Source organism: Planococcus citri, chromosome 1, assembly GCF_950023065.1.
Source record: "Planococcus citri chromosome 1, ihPlaCitr1.1, whole genome shotgun sequence".
NCBI classification, from domain to species: domain Eukaryota; kingdom Metazoa; phylum Arthropoda; class Insecta; order Hemiptera; family Pseudococcidae; genus Planococcus; species Planococcus citri.
In genome coordinates, this window is record NC_088677.1 from 75,254,171 (window position 1) to 75,272,173 (window position 18,003).

The following is an 18,003-nucleotide window of genomic DNA, read 5'->3' on the forward strand; positions in this document are numbered from 1 at the left end:
TAAACAATCAATTGAGTATTTATTATTCATAAATAGAAAAAGGTTACATTTTTGATAAGCTTAATATAAACATAACAATATGAAGAATACACAGGTGAAATTTAAATTATTTAATTAAAGTATGTTTCATTTCAACACTTCTTATTATTAATATCACTTGATTTACACAAATTTTTCGGTATTGTCAATGCACGACAGCACGAGCCATATTGTATTGCTATTCAGGTATAATTTCTTCAATTTTGAAAAATAATAGGTAACAATAATGTGAATTGCTTCTTCAAAGTTCAAAATAATATGAATTTATGAGTAGGTAAGTATGTACGTATAGGTAAAGGTATGCATAATGGTAATAAAAATGCCGAATTGAAAAAATTAAAATAATGATGTTGGTAAAAAATAATTTAAAAACAAAATTATTTTATAAATAAGGGAATTTATTCAACAATAAAACAAAGAAAACAATTGGAAAATGAAGCTAACATGAGAATTAATTATTTGATAGGTAAATTTACAAGAATTAAAATATATCGTAAGTACTTACTTTGTTAGAATGTTTTGAAATCACCAGTGAGCAAATACAGCGAATAAAGTGAGGAGGGGGAAAAATAATATAAAAACCAGTTGAATGACTTATTTCGCCTGATTTATTAATTAAACTAACTAATTGTAGAGTTTTTGTTAAAAATATAGATATTTATGTAACCACAAATACAGGCAGATGCATAAAGATCCAATATCTGTGAACAAAAAAAAAAAAAAAAAAAAAAAAAGGAATAGGTAAGTATGTAGTTACTCAATTAAGTGAAAAACATTTCAATAAAAATTATTATGACAAGGAAAAAACAGGTTTTTTTTGGTTTTGTGAAAAAAAACTAGACTTTGTGACAAATTTGACAATTTTTTTTAAATTTTACAAAAAAGTAGGATTTTTTGAAAATTTGGACCAGAAAAGTAAGATTTATTGGTATTAATAAAACTTGATTTTCGCTTGCAATTTTTACAAATAAAAATTTTTAATGACAAAAAAGCAAGGCTTTCTGGACATATTGACTGAAAAGAAAGCCGAAGTTTCAGTAATTTTGACAAAAAATGATTTTCTAGCAATTTTGTTAGAAAGATTGTTTTTTTTGGAGGGAGGGGCGTTAATTTTTGTAATAATAGGTCCTTTACAGTTGATAAAAAAAAGTATCTAAGTTTTTTTTGCAATTTTGGCAAAAGGTAAGTTTTATTTGGTAATTTTGATTTCTTTTAAACTGATTTTTTACGTAATTTTGAAAAAGGAACTGATTTTTTGCAGGAAAAATAAAGATTTTCTGAAAAAGAATTTTATTAGAAAGGTTTTTTTTGACGTTTGGTTAAAAGCGTGACTTTCCAGAAATTTTTATGAGAAAACAGCCCTGTTTGGCCAATTTTGACAAAATTCCTACAATATTTACAAAAAAGTGGGTTTTGTTCCATTTTTGGAGAAACCAATAAGATTTTTTAATAATTTTTATAAAAAACTGGTTTTATTTGGCAATTATGACGAAACAGGTGAGTAGATTTTTGCAACAAAAATGCAAGATTTTGGAAAATTCGCAATTTTAGTCAGAAAATACATGTTTTTTTTGCAATCTTGATAAAAGAAAAAAAAATTGGGACAATTTTCACACCCGGACAAAATTGGTCAAAAAAATTTTCTCTGCAATTCTGCCAAAAAAAAAAATTGAAAATTTTCTTTGAAAAGCAAGTACCTATTGAGCATTTTTCTCAATTTTGACAAAAAAAAAGTAAACTTTTGTGGCAAGAATTTCTCAAAATGGCAAAAACAAGACTTTTGGAAATTTTAAGCAAAGGACACAGTTTTCTTTCAATTTTGACAATTTTTTTTCTTTTTAGAAAAGTGGAACATTCAGCGATTTTGGAAAAGAAGTGAGATTTTTTGGTTATTCTGATATAAAACATTTTTTGGGCCGGAGGAGTGGGGGGGTTGATTTTTGAGAAAAAGAAAAACTGATTTTTCTACGACAATAAAAAGCAAGACATTCTAAAAATTTGACCAAAAATATGGTTTAAACTCTTTTTTTTTGAGCATTTTGCTGAAATTTCGTGATTTTTTTTAGTTTTTAAAAATGTTTAATACAATTTTGATTTTTTTTTTTTAGTTGAAAAAATTAAAAGCATTCAATTATTAAAAAGGGTCCATTCCACGATGTGGGTCCAATAATTTATGCACGTTTCAAAGTGAATTACGAGGAATAAAATCAACTTACTTGGTATTATATGATAACAAGCATTTGGTACGGTCTCATTGGTAAATAAGAAAGTGGCGCTGAATCCTACAAATTCGTAATTGGATAATTCTACGTCCGAGAAATTTGTCTGATGGTAAAATATAATAAAAGCCGTTCTATTGGTAATAGTAACGTTGAAAATTTCAGTATGATTTCCGCAAAACTCTTGCTTATTCTCGTCCGTAAAACCATCGCTGGCGGTTAAAATTTGCAATTTGTCTTTTTTATCTACTTCTTCATTACAGCTGTAATAACGAAATTAAAACTAATCATAATAGATTGTACTAGAGAGCTTCCTACTATCCTAGATCTACCGAGCAGTAAAGTTAGGTAGGTATTCAAAAAATTATATTTTCTTACTCCGTTGATCCTATGAGATTAAAATGTGTAAAATTGAAGAAAATATTGCTTTCAACTCCTTTGAAAGTAAAATAACACAATATGGGTGTTGGATACGTTCCGGGAAAATTTGGACTATTGAATGTTCCATTCGGGTAATCTTCGCTATCGTATGTAAAATCACAACCATAATTGGACTGATCGTTTGGTGAACTTTGGTAATCGATTCCATAATCTACGAAGTCGGGTAGGTATTTTACCATAAATAAGTCGATGGAATTCAAAATAGGTAGGTATACATATGAATGTAAGTAAGCGAATAAAAATAAGTCAGTATTTAGTTTGATTACTTTTAACAAATCTAAACGAAGCGTTAAAACCAATTTCCTGATTTTGTTCTCTCATCAAGTTATTGGCAGGAATTACGACTGGTTCGTAACGTAAGGAAAACTGCTCTTCTTCGGACATTATCGGTAATGGTTTGCGAGTCCCGCAAAATCTCTCCCAGTCTATACTTCTATCCGTTTTTTTGTAACTGATGGACGAAATTGAATTGTCTATTCCACATCTGCAGCAAAACCATAGAAATAATACCTATCTAATCATTGATAATAATAATAAAAATAAATTTAAAAAACACGTTTCCTCTTCCTACACCGGAATGCCACGTTTTAATCTTTCAAATTACACCTACATAATATGATTAAATCACCAACAAATGAATGTAATAATTTTTGACTGAGAAGTGAATTCACCTAATGACAGATGAACAGGCAATAGAAATCATCGATTTGAAATGTTTTGTTTACAATTTGAAATATGTGCGCGTGTATCTCATAAAATTAAATGACTTACTTGAAAGAAGACACAAGTCTTCGGATAGAAAACACAGCATAACACGAGTAAGTAGGACTAAATAGCTGCCTACGCTAGATAGGGTGGCCCTTATTTAAACATGATGGAGATTTTCTTTCGAATTTTATCGCTTCCAATAGCTAAATTGCTTTATATGTATTATTGGTTCTCAAGAAAAAGGACGCCCTGAAAATTTCAGCTCAAAATATTGATTTCAACCCGCATTTAAAAAAAAAACACCTTTCATAATAATCGCAAAATATACGATGAATTTTGGCCCCCGGAAGAATTATTGGGAAGGGAGGAGAGAGGAGGGAGCTGAGAACCCCCCCCTTCCCTATTGAGCGTAAAAAGGGGGGAAATTCGATTTTGAGTGAATCTTGGTCTCGTTGACTTTTTTGATCATAAAACTGGAACATTCGTCTGAATAAGTGAACTTTGTAGAAATATTTTGGCCCTTTGAGGCGACCATTAATGTGGGGGGGGGGAGGCGGAGGATAAAAATTCATGCACCCATAAATTTTTTTAAATTATGAAAGTTTGCCGAATTTGAGGATTATTTTAATTTCAAAATTGGGTATAAGGATTTTTAGGACTTTTCAAAAAGTGTATGTAATCTGACCTATCAAAATGAATTAAAATTTTACGAGAAAATCAAACATTTCCACGAAAATGTTTTTTGAGCATTTTTGAAGAACTTTAGTCCCAAAATTGGAAAAAGGATTTTAGGAATTTTTCAAGAAGTGTAATGTGATCTATCGAATTATGTTTTTGAAACGAGTCATTTTTGAGCCTGAGCCAGAAAAAATCGAATTCTTAATGACGTTTTTTGACCGAAAATTTTTGCCGCGAACCGAGTCGAAATTTGAGTTAGGAGGATTTTTTGAGACGACGAACTAAGATTTTCACCATAGTGAACATTCGCTTCTCTCAGAATTGGATCAGTCAAGAAAAAATGGAGACTTGAAAGACTACCTAGAGAAATGACCTCGAATGGTCTGACAGGACACCAAAAGGCCTTCAATAGCCAGACAGTCAGGTCACCAGGTCAATGACCTTAGAAGGCCAGACAGATCGTTAGACAGCCTTCAAGTTCGAGACAGGCAGGTCAGTGACCTTCGGAGGTCAGAAAGTACTTCAGGCGATCTTCTAGTTCCAGACAGACAGGTCAATGACCTTAGGAGGTCGGACCAGAAGCCAAACAGCATTTATTGTAAGTTCCAGAGGGACAGGTCAGTGACCTTCGGAGGCCAGAAAGGACTTCAGACGGCCTTCAAGTTCCAGATAGTCAGGTCAATGACCTTATAGGAGTCTGGAAAGGACGTAAGACGGTCTTCAAAAGTCAGACAATCAGGTCAATAACCTTACGAAACAAGACAGGATGCCTGCAGATGACCTTCAAATCCCAAATTCAGCTTTTTTAAGCCCTACCCTCGTATTGAGCAACTGCAAAAATCTAAAATAAGTCTTTTCTGACATTTTAGACCCATATCTACCAAACGAAAACTGAATTTGTTGGGCTGCAAAAATACAAACCAACTGGACACTTTTTGCCTGTTGGACTATATAGATAGATATAGACTAGTCGGTGGTTATAAAAAATTGAGAAATTCATAGGTAGGTACATACCTACCTAATATTACAAAAAATACTAAGTTTAGCTAAAAATAAGTAGGTACCTTTCGTTCGGGGACGGGCCTTTTGAAAACAAATTGAATTTATCGAATGTGATTTGTACTTTTTCATCTTGATGTCCTCGAAAATAAAACATTTCGACATCGGATGAATTGTAAGAATATGGAAACCATTTTGAATAAAATGATCCGCTGGGCATCTTACTACTATCGAAAATCTTGGTAACTGCGAACATAATTTTCATACAATATTTTTAAAAATACATAATTACATATGCATATAAGACGATAATGAAATTTTAGACACAATATATGTAATGTACACAAATATTGCATTCGAGATAAACGTTTTCACTTTTTTCGATAAAATTCTCCGCCAATAATCTTATAGTAAATAATTTATAATAATATGAACTTAATCAGCATTTCCTGCTTAGATAAATCAGAATTACCTACTTTAATATTCGGGTGTAATTATTTCAAAAATAAATAGGTACCTACCTTGACCTACACAGCTTCTTTGCAAACCAAAAAAAATTTAGGAGCTTTTCATTTGCTCTCTACTCTATTTATTTCAATTTCGCAAACGAAACTATGTCAATTTCAGCTTTGAAATCCAAGATTTATTTTTAACGAGCTCGTTTCGTGGGAAAACTCAACTCATAATTTTCGGAATGAGTCCGAAAAAATTAAACATTTTTCAAATTTATTTTGTGTTTGAAAAACACGTAAATTTTGTCATTGAAGGTTGCACGATGAAATATCGAAAAATGTGCTAGTGATCTTCTATATTTGCAGTATTAAAAATCATACTTTGGGATCAGCTTTTCTGAAACGCGACCAATTGTCAAATTAATTTTTCACCATTTTTCCAAACATTCCAAAAAGTCTACCTGTTTTTTTAACAAATGGTTTAGAATTCTAGCTTTTTTTCTTCAAAGTGTACTCGTAGCCGAGTGGTTGTGGAATGTAAGTAGGAATAGGAATTTCAGGAACCCAGGTTCGAAATTTCGAATTCCCATGAGGAAAGTAGGTAGGTACCTACAGGGTGCCCAGAAATATCGTGAACCCTCAAGAAAGTTTTTTATTAAAAATATAGGTTGGTAATGCGAAATAAATGCATATGATTGGTGGAATGTTATCACCTCAGTCTCACAACTCTCACAACCAATCATGCGCTATCATTATTATCATTCACTGTGATCAACCGAAACATTTAGCAGAAAACTTTTTTAGGGGTTCACGATATTTCTGGGCACCCTGTAGGTGACGGATTTTTCGTTGGAAATGTTGGATAGGTAAATGCTTCGAAATTGGTACATGATGATGGTGCAAAAAAAAACACGTTGAAATTGACTTATGGAATATTCGTCACCCTAATACGTAAAGTATCTAACTCCATTTTTTCTCAAAAATGAGTTATGAACACCATCTGAATGGTGAACACTTCATACGGAACTTCCGACCTTAAAAACTACTTTAGGCGAATTCATTGGTGTACAATTCGCGTTCGAAGTCAGGAAAATTATCTAACTCCACTAAAGGATAACGCAGTGTTTATTAAGCTACGTGAAATGGTTTCATTTTTACGTTACATGAAAATGAGTTATGAACACCATTTGAAAGGTGAACACTTCATATGGAACTTCCGATGTTGAAAATTACTTCAGGTGAATTCATTGGTGTACCATCCACGTTTGAATTCGAGAAAACTATCTAACTCCACTCAAAGTGGCTTAAAAGGTGTCAAGTGAAAAAAATTTTTACCAGAATTTTTTTTTTACTATAATAAATAACCTTAACTATGTAACACCCATCAACAGTTGATAATACTGTTTTTCGCATTTCCTGAACAATTTACAAAAATGGAGTTAGATATTTTACGTATTAGGGTGACGATATGATACCTACCTAATATCATTTTCTAAATGAATTTTCATTTCATTTATTCAAATTTAAATAGCCATAAGTAAGTAATAACTTAAGTATAGTAAAAATTACCTACCTTGAAATGAGTAATTTTTACTTTTTATGATATAAAAATTACTTTAAAATGAGTGATTTTTACACAATTAGTTTATGTAATTTTTATTATCATGCTTCAATGATTTTTACTATTGGTACCTATAGCAAAATTTATAAAAATTAATTTTTACTGTAAGATTCAAAAAGTAGGTATTGGTCCGGCATATGACAATGGAAGTAATTGCACCCCCCCCCCCCCCCGGCCGATCCTCCGGGACAACTTTTTTCTTAAAGGGTACATCCTAAGGAACATTTTAAAGCAAACTTGCCAAAAAAAAAGTTGACCTTACTTACAAAATGGCGGCCATTTACAATAATATAGTCCGGTATATGACAATAGGAGTAATTGCACCCCCCCCCCCGCCGATCCTCCAAGACAACAACTTTACAAAGGTAGGTCGAAAGATCATGCAAAAATTTATCACCTGTCAAAATTTCAAGTGCTAAAGTGGGTTTTTCGATTTTTGGTGAATTTTTGAAAATCGAATTTAGGCCAAAAATGAGGGGAAAAACTCAAAATTTTACCAAATTGACCAAGAAAGCGGAAATTTGGGATAGGTATACCCTATTTTCGACATGCCGAATCGATTGGAAACGGTTTCAACCCGTTTTGAGCAGTTCTGGAGCCTCCAGCAGATTTTTGAAACTCGAAATTCCCACAAAATTCCATCAAATTGGAGTTGTAAAGCTAAAATTTATTCTAAAAACTAATTTCAATACGCTACGAAGTACTGCAGGTGAATTTCAAGTCGTTTTAGATCCTCCAGCGACTTTTTGAAAATTCCTGAAGCCTCCAGCAGATTTTTGAAACTTTAAATTTTCACAATATTTCATCAAATCGAGATGGAAATCTGAAATTTACTCTTCACTCCAATTTTAACACCCTCTGAAGACGACTTCAGGTGGGCACAAGTAATTTTAGGGCCTCCAGCAACTTTTTTGAAAATTACTGGAGCCTCCAGTAGATTTTTGAAACTTGAAATTTCCCTAACATTAATTTATCAAATGGAGTTGGCAAGCTGAAATTTACTTCGCAGACTGCATGGTGGTTTCAAATGGTTTTGAAGCTTCCAGCTACTTCTAGGAAATTTCAATTTTTCAACAAAACGTCATACAACCTTTCAAAAAGTTGCTGGAGGCTCCAAAACGACTTAAAATTCACCAGCAGTCGACATCGTTTTCAGAATGAATTTCGACTTTCCATCTTAATTTGATGATATTTTGGGGAAATTTCAAGCTTCAAAAATCTACTGGAGGCTCCAGTAATTTTCAAAAAAAGTCGCTGGAGGCCCTAAAATTACTTGTGCCCACCTGTAGTCGTCTTCAGAGGGTGTTAAAATTGGAGTGAAGAGTAAATTTCAGATTTCCATCTCGATTTGATGAAATATTGTGAAAATTTAAAGTTTCAAAAATCTGCTTGGAGGCTTCAGGAATTTTCAAAGAGTCGCTGGAGGATCTAAAACGACTTGAAATTCACCTGCAGTACTTCGTAGCGTATTGAAATTAGTTTTTAGAATACATTTTAGCTTTACAACTCCAATTTGATGGAATTTTGTGGGAATTTCGAGTTTCAAAAATCTGCTGGAGGCTCCAGAACTGCTCAAAACGGGTTGAAACTGTTTCCAATCGATTCGGCATGTCGAAAATAGGGTATATCCCAAATTTCCGCTTTCTTGGTCAATTTGGTAAAATTTTGATTTTTTCCCCTCATTTTTGGCCTAAATTCGATTTTCAAGAATTCACCAAAAATCAAAAAACGCACTTTAGCACTTGAAATTTTGACAGGTGATAAATTTTTGCATGATCTTTCGATCTACCTTTGTAAAGTTTGAAAAAGTTCGTGCAAGTCCTATGTTAAAACGCAAAATCTGCGATTTCGGCTGACCTGTCAATCAAAATGGCCGCCATTTTGTAAGTAAGGCCAACTTTTTTTTTTTGGCAAGTTTGCTTTAAAATGTTCCTTAGGATGTCCCCTTTAAGAAAAAAGTTGTCTTGGAGGATCGGCGGTGGGGGTGCAATTACTCCTATTGTCATATACCGGACTATATTATTGTACCTAACTGAACATGTTGGAAATAGGTAGGTACTAAATTTCGAAACAAATTTTATCATATGTATTTTTGAATGGGATTCAGTTATTGTGCTAAAATAGTTGAAATTGTAAGAATTACCCATATTTTTGTCGTGTATAATTTAGAGGCAATGCGAATTCTGAACTTTGTAGGTACCTATTTTAATTGAGCACCATACGTATTAGACAGTTTTTTGAGCACTCATTCTCAGATTTCCAATTTTTTAAAAATCCTCAATTATGATGAATCGCATTTGCCAAAATAAAATTTAACTGAGCTGCGATTACATAAAGCATTAAAATAATTGTAAAATTGACCGTATCATTTTTGTGATAAGAAGCTTTGTATTAAAATCAGTTTGCGCTATTCAAGTATTCTAAGTACAATATTATTCGTTTATGATACAAATTATCAACAACATTCCTAAAATAACATCATGGTGCATAAAAATTATTCAACGGAAGCTAGTTGTTTTTCTCATTTCGTTTGAAAGCTGAAAGTCCTTTCGATAAAAAATATGGATAACATATAGATAGCTCTGAATCAGTGAGTACCGAGATTTTAATAATTTAGAATCAATGGCAAATTCTGTAATATTGATTTGAAATTTTGTAACTTTTAAAACAATGCAAACTTCGAAAAACAACTAGAAATTTCTTAATTTAGAGGCAATGCAAGCTTAGAAATTATTCTGAAATTTTGTAATTTGGAAGATAAGAAAACACTGAAAAACAATTGAGGAGCTGGATATCAAAACGCCGTAAGTCCATTTTTATGAAAATTGAGATAAGAGTGTTTTCCTATGTAAAATTCAACGGGGAATCGATTGCAGCCATCGTCGTAAATCCATCTGCCATGCTTCACCTCGAAAATCCCACTCAAAGTTGAGATTTACTTCAAAACGCAGTAAAAACCAGCAATTTTACTTCAAAACGCAGTAACTACACTATTTTTCGCGTTTTTTGTGTTTTAAGGTTGGTAAACATTGATTTCAGAAGGTGGTTACTGTTGGTAATGAAACTACAGACTTTTAAAAAATTTCCAACATATTGTTCAATCATAATAACACTTGGCCTGAACATAAAAAACAAAATCTTGTGTCATGACTCAGTCACTATGGGAAACGGCGCTTCAATTTTGAATATTTTTTTTACTATTTAATAGATAATAATCATTAAAATGGTTCTCTACCCATGTGTTTTTATTTCAGTAAGAGAGTGCCGGTGTATTTACTGCGTTTTGATATAAAATGTGCGTGATTTTTGTAGCAAGTTTCAGATCAAAACGCAGTAACTGTCTTTTTTCAGATCAAAACGCAGTAACTTTTTTTCTCCCCCTTCCCACGTTCCCCCCGGTTCTCAAAAATTTGGGCACTTTCCTGTTTTGAGGTCATGGTGACTTCCCCTTTCCTCTGATACCACATTTGATCCCTTTCAACTCCCCCCGACCCCCCCACAGTTTTTCCTCATTTCTGAAAATTTTGCAAAATGGACTTACGGCGTTTTGATATCCAGCTCCTCAATTATTGTTCAGAAGAAATGAGTTTCCAACTGTCTAGTTTCATGTTTGATCACTTTTTTGCGTACTTTTATCTAGAGCTTTTTTGGTTACTGAAGTTACTTTTTTTTGAAAAAAAGAGGATATTTGTTCAAAATTTATTTCTGTTAATGTTACAAAAAAAAAAAAAAAATCAAATGGATAATTTCGAATTACGTAACCGAAAAGAGGAGATGGTAGGGCAGTCAACTTTTCATCATTTGGTTATATTTTTCAAAAGAAACGTTTAATTTTTCACAATTTTTATGAATGCCCAAAAAAATTCATTTTTGAGATTAAATATATTTTTAAAATTCCTAATGAGTGTAATAATCCTGCAATTATAAACACCCCTCCCCTCCCAAAATAAAAATAAAAAAAACATTAAAAATGATCGAAAATGACATTTTTATTCAACCACGTGCCATCATTTGAACCTTTTGCCTTCAATTCTCAATAATTCTTTGAATAAAATATACCTATACCTATTACTAGAAAGCAGAAATCAGGTATCTATCTACTGAAATGCACAAGGAATAAAAATTTTTAAATCTTACGAGAAAAGCGATTAAATTTTTTTTTAAATCATTAGTAAATAAATTATACGTACAAACAAATACCTAACAATATTTACTTTCAAATTGAAAATTGTATTTGAAGAATTTTTTAAAAAACAACCCAAACGATTAATAAAGCAAAACCAAGCACAAAAAAATAAAAAAAAAACTTTTTATATTTATTTTATTAGGTACGTGAAAAAATCTACAGTAGGGCTAAATAAATAATTAAAATTAATAATTACTTTCTCTCGCATTAATGGTGGCAGTTACGAAAACGAAAATTAAAATCACAATAAAAATCGAATGCATAATGCAACCAAAAAAATTCCTCGATCCGACGTTAGTAGGTATATCCGTTGACGCTTAAATCTCCGACAATTTCGCGTAAAGTATTAGATAAATGAAATTCGAGAAAGATTGAATGAAATGTTATTTTTGCGCATGATCCGGTACAAATAGTTTATCAGAATATACAACTTAATCGATGAGCATCGCAAGGTTCTCCAATAAAATCTTTTTTTTGTGCAATAACAAATATATTATGTTACTGTTGCTGCGGAATGAGTAACAGTGGAAGAACAGCATTTGGGACATTATGGCTCCACTTTATCTGGGTCATTTTTGGGAAGCGGGAAACTGCTCGTAGGAGAGACTTGATGCACCGTGTAATTTTTTCAAAACGCATAGTCGTGGGTAATGGGTATGGTATTTTCAAGGATTTTTCGAGTCCGTATAAGAAGGCGTTTTTAGTCTGGTTTGGTGGAATTTTTTTACTCGAGTAAAATTCAGCTCGCCGTCAATTGATCGCGCCTACGCAATTTTCTTTTGGTAAAATTTCAAAATTTTATTTAACTGCTAAGTGGAACTGAAGTAGCGAAATGTACAGTTCTTCCTTCTATTTGCTTCGTGAAATATTTATTTCAATGAAATTTGATACTTTTTTTACCTATATTTTTTGACAGTTATTTTGACCAAAAAAAAACGAGATTTTTTGACTGTTTCGATGAAAAGCAAGATCTCCTTATTTTTTTAAAAAAAAGCAAGATTTTTGACAGTTTTGTAAAAAGAAAAATTTATTTGGTAATTCTGGAAAAAAGAACAATTTTTTGACAATTTTTGAAAATTTTGACCAAAAAAATAAAACTTTTCCACAATTTTTGCTACTAAAAAAGACTACAGGTACAACTTTTTCACTATTTTTAGTAATTTTCGGAAGAAGTCAATTTTTTTTGGAAAACGAAACTTTTTCAAATTCAATTTGGAAAAAAGAGTTTTTTTTTTCAAAAAATGGACTTCCCATTCGTAAAATTCATGTTCATTTTTACAAACAATTTTTTTATTACAAAATGAGTTTTTTTTTTGGCGAAGAATCAATTATTTTTCCAGGTGGTAATTTTTTTTGGTGGCCAAAATTTTATTTGGACGCGGATTGTTTTTTTCAGTAATTTTTTTTTAGTCATTTCATTGTTTTTTTTTGTGGTTTCACAATGTTTGATAATTTTAAGCGGTCTCAATACATATTTCTTTTTGAGAGTTGTTGTCTTGAATTTTTGTAAATTTTTTCACTTTGGGATTTGGATGTTTAAAAGTTGAAACACAAAATTTTTTCGTTTAAAATGAAAAAAATCGTTTTTATGTTGTCTTTTTTTTTTTGTTAAAAAAAAAGTTTTCCTTTGCAAAACTGATAATAGGAAAAGTTTAGAAACATTTCAAAGCAGTTAGTAGAAATTATGATTTTTCGAATGATTTAAATGCTTTTCTGAGCATTTTGGAGAAAATTTCAATAAACTTCTCAAGTCTTGGTTCCCTTGATTTTTTGAATTAGGATTTTCCTTAACTCTAAATAGACTGGGAAAATAATGTCAGAAAAGGGCAGGAACAAAAAATTGACTCGTCAAGTTTCACTTCAATATTTTAAACAATACAACAAATTCCATTTATTCGACATCACATAAATTCTTCTTTCAAAATAATTGATGGGTAACAACCTCATTTATGAAGTAAGATAACTAACACATTTTATGTTTGCTTCAGGTCTCTTGATTATTTTATCATGAGAAAGAGAATGTATCATAATATGGAATGAGGATTTCTTACAGTACTGAGTAGGTAACATCTTATTATAAAATTATGCCTTAAGCGTATAAAAAAGATAAGGTAGGCAATGTTGTGCAGTATTTCAAATATCACATCAGATTATAAATTTAAAAATACTAAGTGCGGGGTCTAGGTACAATTAAGTTAAGTAGATATAATATTGATGCACAATTAAACTATATTTATAGGTTATGATACCTCTTATGGCTTTTTGATCCTGGAAATTAGTATTTCACTGTTTCAGGCACTTAGTGTCATTTTTTACTGACAGAATTGGCCAAAACTCAAAATTTTGAGACCTTTACTCGTCTAAATAACTTACGAATGTATTCTCTATCACTTTCCCAATTGTTCGGTAGAGCATTAAAAATAGCTTCTCAGAGTATTACTCGCGTCCAAATCCAACACTCATAGAATGTCTGGAGCATGAACTGAGATAGGCCCTGACTGAGCCTATAGTGGATTGCTTCACATGCACTTTAGCAACATCCACCAAACCACACAAAAGCTCAATTGTGATATGTAAGTGAACGATACACGAATCATTCGATGGATCGCCCTTCAGATCAATTTCTTCATTCTCATATTCCAAAATTGAATTCCGAACCGGACTCACCTAATAAGAAAAAACATACGATTATCATCAACTCACTCATCAGTAGAATATTTACGAAGAAATAAGATTACCGAGCGTGTAACGTTATCTCAAAATGGATAACAATGTCATAATGGCGATCAGCCGTGATGAAATCTAATTGACAGTTTCACATTCATCAATTATTCTTGGAAACAATACAGGCGTCTTTGAAGTTAGTGGAGTTGAAAATGGAAAAATAATCGTCATGTAAGAACCGTATCAACGATTCGAACGAACACAGAATCGTCTTGGCGTTGTAGTTTGTTAAAATAATTCTATTTTTAGCGCTACAGAATTTAATTTTTTGAGTGAGATCTTTTCCATTGAAAATCAACCTGAAGTAGAATTTCTTCGGCGTAGCTGGATCTTTTTCTTTACTCGAGTAAATCTAAATCAACGAACAGAAAAAAAGAACAGATTAAACTCAGTAGAACACATACGTTTACTTTGTAATATTTTTGACGTAATACTCACTTCAAATATCACTCTGGAAGCATAAGGTGGGAAAATAGCTTCATTCGACGTAACACCCAACGCCGTCAATAAGAATTGTATGGTTTTATCGTGAGCAGAATACAAAACGATTTTCGGTCTCTCGTTAGACACGATTTTCAGCAAATGACCGACGATATTCTTGATAAAACCGTAGGCACTCAGAACGCAATACTTTTGTCTCGGTATACTTTTACCCAACTGTCTGGAATCCCAATCAACGTACGAAAACACCTTGAGGGCTTGTTGAGGATAAACACATTTCGTAGCCAAACAAGGTAAATGAGTATTATGGCAAAGATACGCCATCAAAGCATCTTTCAAATAATGAGGATCACGAATAAAACTTCCATCGCCGAATGTATAAACAACCGAGGATATATCTTCGACCATTTTGAGCACATCTGAATTAGACCTGATACGTTTATTGTTTTCCTTCACAGCGTTCTTTAAATACAATTCTTTGGCAGGACAAGCGCAGTCTTCGAAACAATACGACATACTAGCGACCGTATTCAAAGGGATTTTGAAAAATCCTTCGTTTTTCAGGAATCCGAATAAAAACGCGTTCAAGCTTTGGAAAGTTCGGCGGTATTTCGTTGTGTAGGCGATGATATTGGTGTGAATTTGAGTAACACCGGCGAATAATTTATCGAAATAGATATTTCGTAAGATTGAACCGAGTTTTAAGTGTTGCATGACTCCTTGTAAGGAGAGCTGTCCGATATCGCATTGTTTTGAAGAAGGCATCGATGGATGATTATTGGGCTGGCCGAGGAATTGAAATAGAGATGGGTACGCTTGATTGGACCAATTGATCGACATGAATGTTAAATATTTACTGTATAATTCGGTGACATTGCTGTCATCCGAGTATCCGCAAGTGATCGCGTTTAAATTCCGAACATGGTTCATTGGACCTCGATCTCCGTGACGAAATACAACAGCGATTCCTTCTAATGTATAGTTATCGTTCACAACATCTGTGAAAGTAAAAAATAAAGTGTAAGTTTGATGTGTAGAATGACTTGGGTCGAAGGCAAGGGATTATCAACTCACTTTCTGACCCAACTTCGATTAAATTCGTTGGGTGGCAAGATTTATGAACTTTTTTGAATCGATTATCAGAAAACCATAAGTCGTTGTTTTTTAACGCTTGTATATCGGCTGTATTATCTTCGACTAGATGCAGAGCAGGATAGTAAGAGGTGCCGGAAACATGTTTACCGAGGTAACGATATACGCCTGGAACATTAAACAAATGATGTACCGTAAGCTTCAATGAGAATAAATTATTTATCGATTCGTAATATTGACTCACCAATTACTATTACAAAAATCCATAAAGATAATACGAGGTAACAGTACAGGGCTCTTCTTTGCCAGAATATGTTTGCAAGGAACTTGAGCATTTTGAGCTAGCTACGGTTTCACCAAGAGCGCCGAATCACCGATATGTTCATAAAAACTTCGAGTTACTTTTCTAGCTTCGAATTAACATGTTTCAACACATCATTTTGTAATTAATTAACGTATAAAAATTAATTAATTTAATGTCGAAAATATGATACATTTTGCATTCTTATCTGAAATCTGCGCCTTGTTCTAGTTTGTCTTAGATTTGCGGTTGCGGTGCAGTTAAATCTGAAATTCTGAACCTGAAATTAGCGCTCCTGTGAGTGTTCTGCAAACTAACACGTGTAATGAACTTTGGTTGAATTTTTTCATTTTTTTTAATCAATCAAACGTAATGTGGCAAACTGGCAATGTAAGTTGGCTGTAAAATTTTCGTTTTCTTACGCAGAAATATAAATAATATTTAAAATGTCGGATACTTCTGCTTGGAAATATGCATATGACCAAATGCTTGTTTCGTATACTGAAGTCTGCAGAGCGAAAATTAATGCAGAAATGAAGTTGGTAAGTGATTGATTTCGGATTTCTCTTCCTCTTATAGATATTTTTGATGTTGTGCAAGTTGCAATTAGCACGAATTCGTTTGTAATGATAACCTGTATGTTTTCAGAAAGAGATCCAAGAAAAATATAATAAAGTATACGGCGCCGAAGTTGTTCGCAGTGAGATAGAGAACAGAGAGATGCTTTGGTGTGATCGCAGCTTCAAGGAAGATCGATCGTCATTCACCGGTATGGATTCAATTGCAATATCGTATGAAGTTAGGATGCAGAAATGGTTCTATATGATGACGACTTGCACCGATAGTGGAGTTATTTTTCTAAGAAAGTTGATCTTACTTCATCATCTCGATCCCAAGTATTATAAAAACTTCAAAGGTGCATCCTATAAATCAGTCCTTAAATTATCCGGTTATTTTAAATTCGTTGAATTGAACAAGTTGCGCATCGAACATTTGCAAAAGAATTATCAGAAACAGGATTCTTTTATTTGCGCTTTGCTAGATTACCTATTAAATAATCAATATCTAGATGGAAAACCACCGACTCATGATACTTTTACTCCTTGGTACCTTCGGCAGTTTTCAGAATTCGCCAAGAACGTTGCCGAAATTCACTCGGTAATATGCCATAAAATTCATAGAGCTCGATTTGCAAAAGACGATATTGATATCCCAATAGAATACGATATTTTAGAAAAGCCGGAACTGAAAGTTGTTATTAGTTTTATTATGTCCTTTTACGAGTAGAAGAATTTGTAATCGATTGAAAATACCCACATTTTCAAGCACGATTTGGTTATTTTTTTCATTTTTTTTTTAAACGCCATCGAGTATTCTACATTTTTTGTAAAATTTCCATCATCTTGGCCGTTTTCTCGTGTTATCTTATTTTTAAATTGTGATGTACCTAGGTAATTTGTTTTTTTGTTTGTACAGAGATTTTAAATTTTTAAACACATGGTTTTAAACAAGAAAAAAAAACTGTTTTTAACAATGTTTTTTTTTTCTTTCAAGAAAACACGTTTTTTTGCTTTTTTCAAAAAAAAAACGTTATTGTACAACCCTGAAATGGACGGAATCAATGTGTTTTTTCTAAGTTTACTTATCGAAATGAATTATTGTTCAAAATCTGACGTTCCAGCTTTTTATTGACTTGATGACTTTCTATTCTTCCTTTTATTTTTTCATTGATATATTCAGTTCACTATTTAGCTGATTATCTGATGTAATTTTACGTTTTAAGTTTTCTCTGACGAAAATTTAACACTAGTTCGATTTAGTGTGAAATTCTTCATTTTGTGTTCAATTCGAGTACGAGTGGTTACTTTTTAGTTTTTATTTAATATCTCAAATTTAAATGTCTACGACAACACTTCCAATTCAATGCCAGTTGACTTCAGTCATTTTTCTCACTGTTGATCGGTTTTCATTTTAAGCAAAATGGAAATTCAAACGATCAAAATTAAATTTTTTATTTTAACAGAATAACAATTACTCGTACAATGTTACAAAAAGTCTTATTTATATTGTTACAAATCTTTTTTAATGCATAGATGAATGAT

The 18,003-nt window shown here is 32.3% G+C and overlaps 2 protein-coding genes and 1 long non-coding RNA gene across 3 annotated transcripts; 1 reads left to right on the forward strand and 2 right to left on the reverse strand.

Annotated features, from left to right (window-relative positions):
* Nucleotides 1–11,792, reverse strand: LOC135832780 (suppressor of lurcher protein 1-like). The gene is made up of 6 exons (XM_065346258.1): nt 11,540–11,792; nt 5,150–5,330; nt 2,966–3,183; nt 2,637–2,850; nt 2,256–2,521; nt 1–740 (listed from the first exon to the last, which is right to left on the reverse strand). Exons 1-6 carry the CDS (start codon nt 11,604–11,606, stop codon nt 682–684), a joined length of 1,005 nt encoding a protein of 334 aa, XP_065202330.1. The 5' UTR covers nt 11,607–11,792; the 3' UTR covers nt 1–681.
* A 1,417-nt stretch (nt 11,793–13,209) lies between these two features.
* On the reverse strand, nt 13,210–16,141 carry LOC135832772 (2-phosphoxylose phosphatase 1). Its single transcript, XM_065346246.1, has 5 exons — nt 15,845–16,141; nt 15,583–15,768; nt 14,506–15,506; nt 14,082–14,419; nt 13,210–14,010 (listed from the first exon to the last, which is right to left on the reverse strand). Exons 1-4 carry the CDS (start codon nt 15,933–15,935, stop codon nt 14,168–14,170), a joined length of 1,530 nt encoding a protein of 509 aa, XP_065202318.1. The 5' UTR covers nt 15,936–16,141; the 3' UTR covers nt 13,210–14,010; nt 14,082–14,167.
* Nucleotides 16,140–17,232, forward strand: LOC135832798 (uncharacterized). Its single transcript, XR_010556376.1, has 2 exons — nt 16,140–16,443; nt 16,550–17,232. It is a non-coding gene; the product is annotated as an uncharacterized LOC135832798 (long non-coding RNA).
* Nucleotides 17,233–18,003: the final 771 nt, after the last annotated feature.

Bases quoted from the DNA above. Each gene is read 5' to 3' on its own strand.
- LOC135832780 (XM_065346258.1), bottom strand. From the start codon at position 11,606: ATGCATTCGATTTTTATTGTGATTTTAATTTTCGTTTTCGTAACTGCC. The intron at 5,331-11,539 runs GTAATTATTAAT...TTATGTTCGCAG, and splicing joins CACCATTAATGCGAGAGAAA to TTACCAAGATTTTCGATAGT. The intron at 741-2,255 runs GTAAGTTGATTT...TTTTGTTCACAG, and splicing joins TTGTTATCATATAATACCAA to ATATTGGATCTTTATGCATC.
- LOC135832772 (XM_065346246.1), bottom strand. From the start codon at position 15,935: ATGCTCAAGTTCCTTGCAAACATATTCTGGCAAAGAAGAGCCCTGTAC. The intron at 15,769-15,844 runs GTGAGTCAATAT...TTAATGTTCCAG, and splicing joins GATTTTTGTAATAGTAATTG to GCGTATATCGTTACCTCGGT. The intron at 14,420-14,505 runs GTGAGTATTACG...TCGTTGATTTAG, and splicing joins CTTCCAGAGTGATATTTGAA to ATTTACTCGAGTAAAGAAAA.